We start from the raw sequence: 1,681 nt of genomic DNA, 5'->3' as shown, positions 1-1,681 counted from the left end.
AAGAAGACGTTCGACCAATGTGTTCTTCCAACCATAACTTACGGCATTGAAACATTTTTTTTTACACAGGGCATAGAACCAAATTTAGAGTGGCCCAAAGAAGAATGGAATGGTAGTTACTTGAAATGACTATCAGAGACAAGTTAGAAACCAGGAAATGAAAAAGACAGGCGTCACAGATTTTATAAGGCTGCAGTGGAACTGGGCATACCATGTGGCTAGAATGAATTACCAGCGGTGGATCCAAAAATTCGTCAACTGATCTATTTCGAGCTGCTGTGAATAGAATAAGATGGGTCAATTTCGTTGCCAACATCTCTAGAAGATAGCACCTTTAGAAGAAGGACCCAAAAATAACACTGTGGAGACCACAAGCAGATAGAAGAGGCAGAGGTAGACACCTATACGATGGACAGACGACTTCAAAAGGAAGTCTAAAAGAAATTAGGGGAGGCCTATGTTAAACTTTGGATACAAAAGGCTAGACCTGATAACCACATCTTTTGATTGATACGTTAATCATACTTGTATACATATAATAATATTAATCTCTCTAACCCGAAATTAAATGTATCATTGACTTAACAACATTTATTCACTTTAATAAACAATAAGAAACAATCACAAGAAATAAAATTGTAGAACGTATTTAAATCTTCTAACTTATTTGCTTCTTTACTCACATTCATCTTCTTCCATATTTTCGTCTTCTACGACTGATAAGGACTTTTCTTCTTTAAAGACTTTCTTAAAACTTCTCCGAAATTCTCTACCTATATATTTATCAGCATCATCTTTCACTTTTCTGATGTTGTTTTCTCCTCTTCCCAGAATCGGCCTAGGGGTGGACACATAGTTGCCCAGAATAGGCCTTGGGCTGTTTTCGTTCTCGATCATCGACCTAATGTTTTTCCTGGAATACCTTGAACATTGAGGTTCTTTCGAATTTGAACCCGGGCTTGATTTTGTTGAAGAAGGGGACGATTTTGGAGTAGCATTTCTTAATGGTGGTGGAATGTATATCGGTGCTTCAGGACTCAGTTCGGATTTCATGGAAGGCGACTGTGAGAGGAATTATTCGCGAGAAATTATGTACGCTTTTTGATGTTAAAGTGACGTTTCTAAAACTATTATTTTTTCCAAGGAAACAAGGATTCCATGACAAAATTTGAAAAGTACAATAGTCATAATTTTAGTGTTAGTATTTTAGTCTAGGCTAGAAGTAAAAGAGGTTTCGTGGCTGATTGAGATCCATCAACTAATTTTTATGTATTCTTATCAGCTAAATCCGAATCTTCAATACGACAATCTGAAGAATTTTTGAGCAGGAATTTGTTATTACCAATTTAATCGTTTCAATGCTTAAAACTAATAAATTAATAAAGGTAAATATACTTTATTTTTAAATCATGTTTCGTTTCTTAAAAAAAAAACAAAGCAAACAAACTTAAATTAAAATCGGTCCATTAAAAGCCGAGATATTGTAAATTTATTATTAACAATTAACAAATTATCGACTGTATTACACATTTTTGCTTATAACTTTGCTTTTCCTTAACTTGAAAACATTTAAAGCAGCTCATTTTAAAGCTATGATTATAAGTTTTAAAATGAATTTTGAAAAATTTAATTTTACCAATTTTTGTCGAGGTTATATAAGTTTAAAATATACAATACTTAG

At 33.2% G+C, this 1,681-nt stretch overlaps 1 protein-coding gene across 1 annotated transcript; it reads right to left on the bottom strand.

The window, feature by feature from the left end:
* Positions 1-576: 576 nt before the first annotated feature.
* Positions 577-1,134, bottom strand: LOC114330190 (uncharacterized). The gene has a single exon (XM_028279518.2). The coding sequence runs from the start codon at positions 1,051-1,053 to the stop codon at positions 676-678; it is 378 nt and encodes a 125-aa protein (XP_028135319.2). The 5' UTR covers positions 1,054-1,134; the 3' UTR covers positions 577-675.
* Positions 1,135-1,681: the final 547 nt, after the last annotated feature.

This window comes from Diabrotica virgifera, chromosome 6 (genome assembly GCF_917563875.1).
Source record: "Diabrotica virgifera virgifera chromosome 6, PGI_DIABVI_V3a".
Classification (NCBI taxonomy): Eukaryota; Metazoa; Arthropoda; class Insecta; order Coleoptera; family Chrysomelidae; genus Diabrotica; species Diabrotica virgifera.
This window is presented reverse-complemented; position numbering and strand designations above follow the sequence as displayed.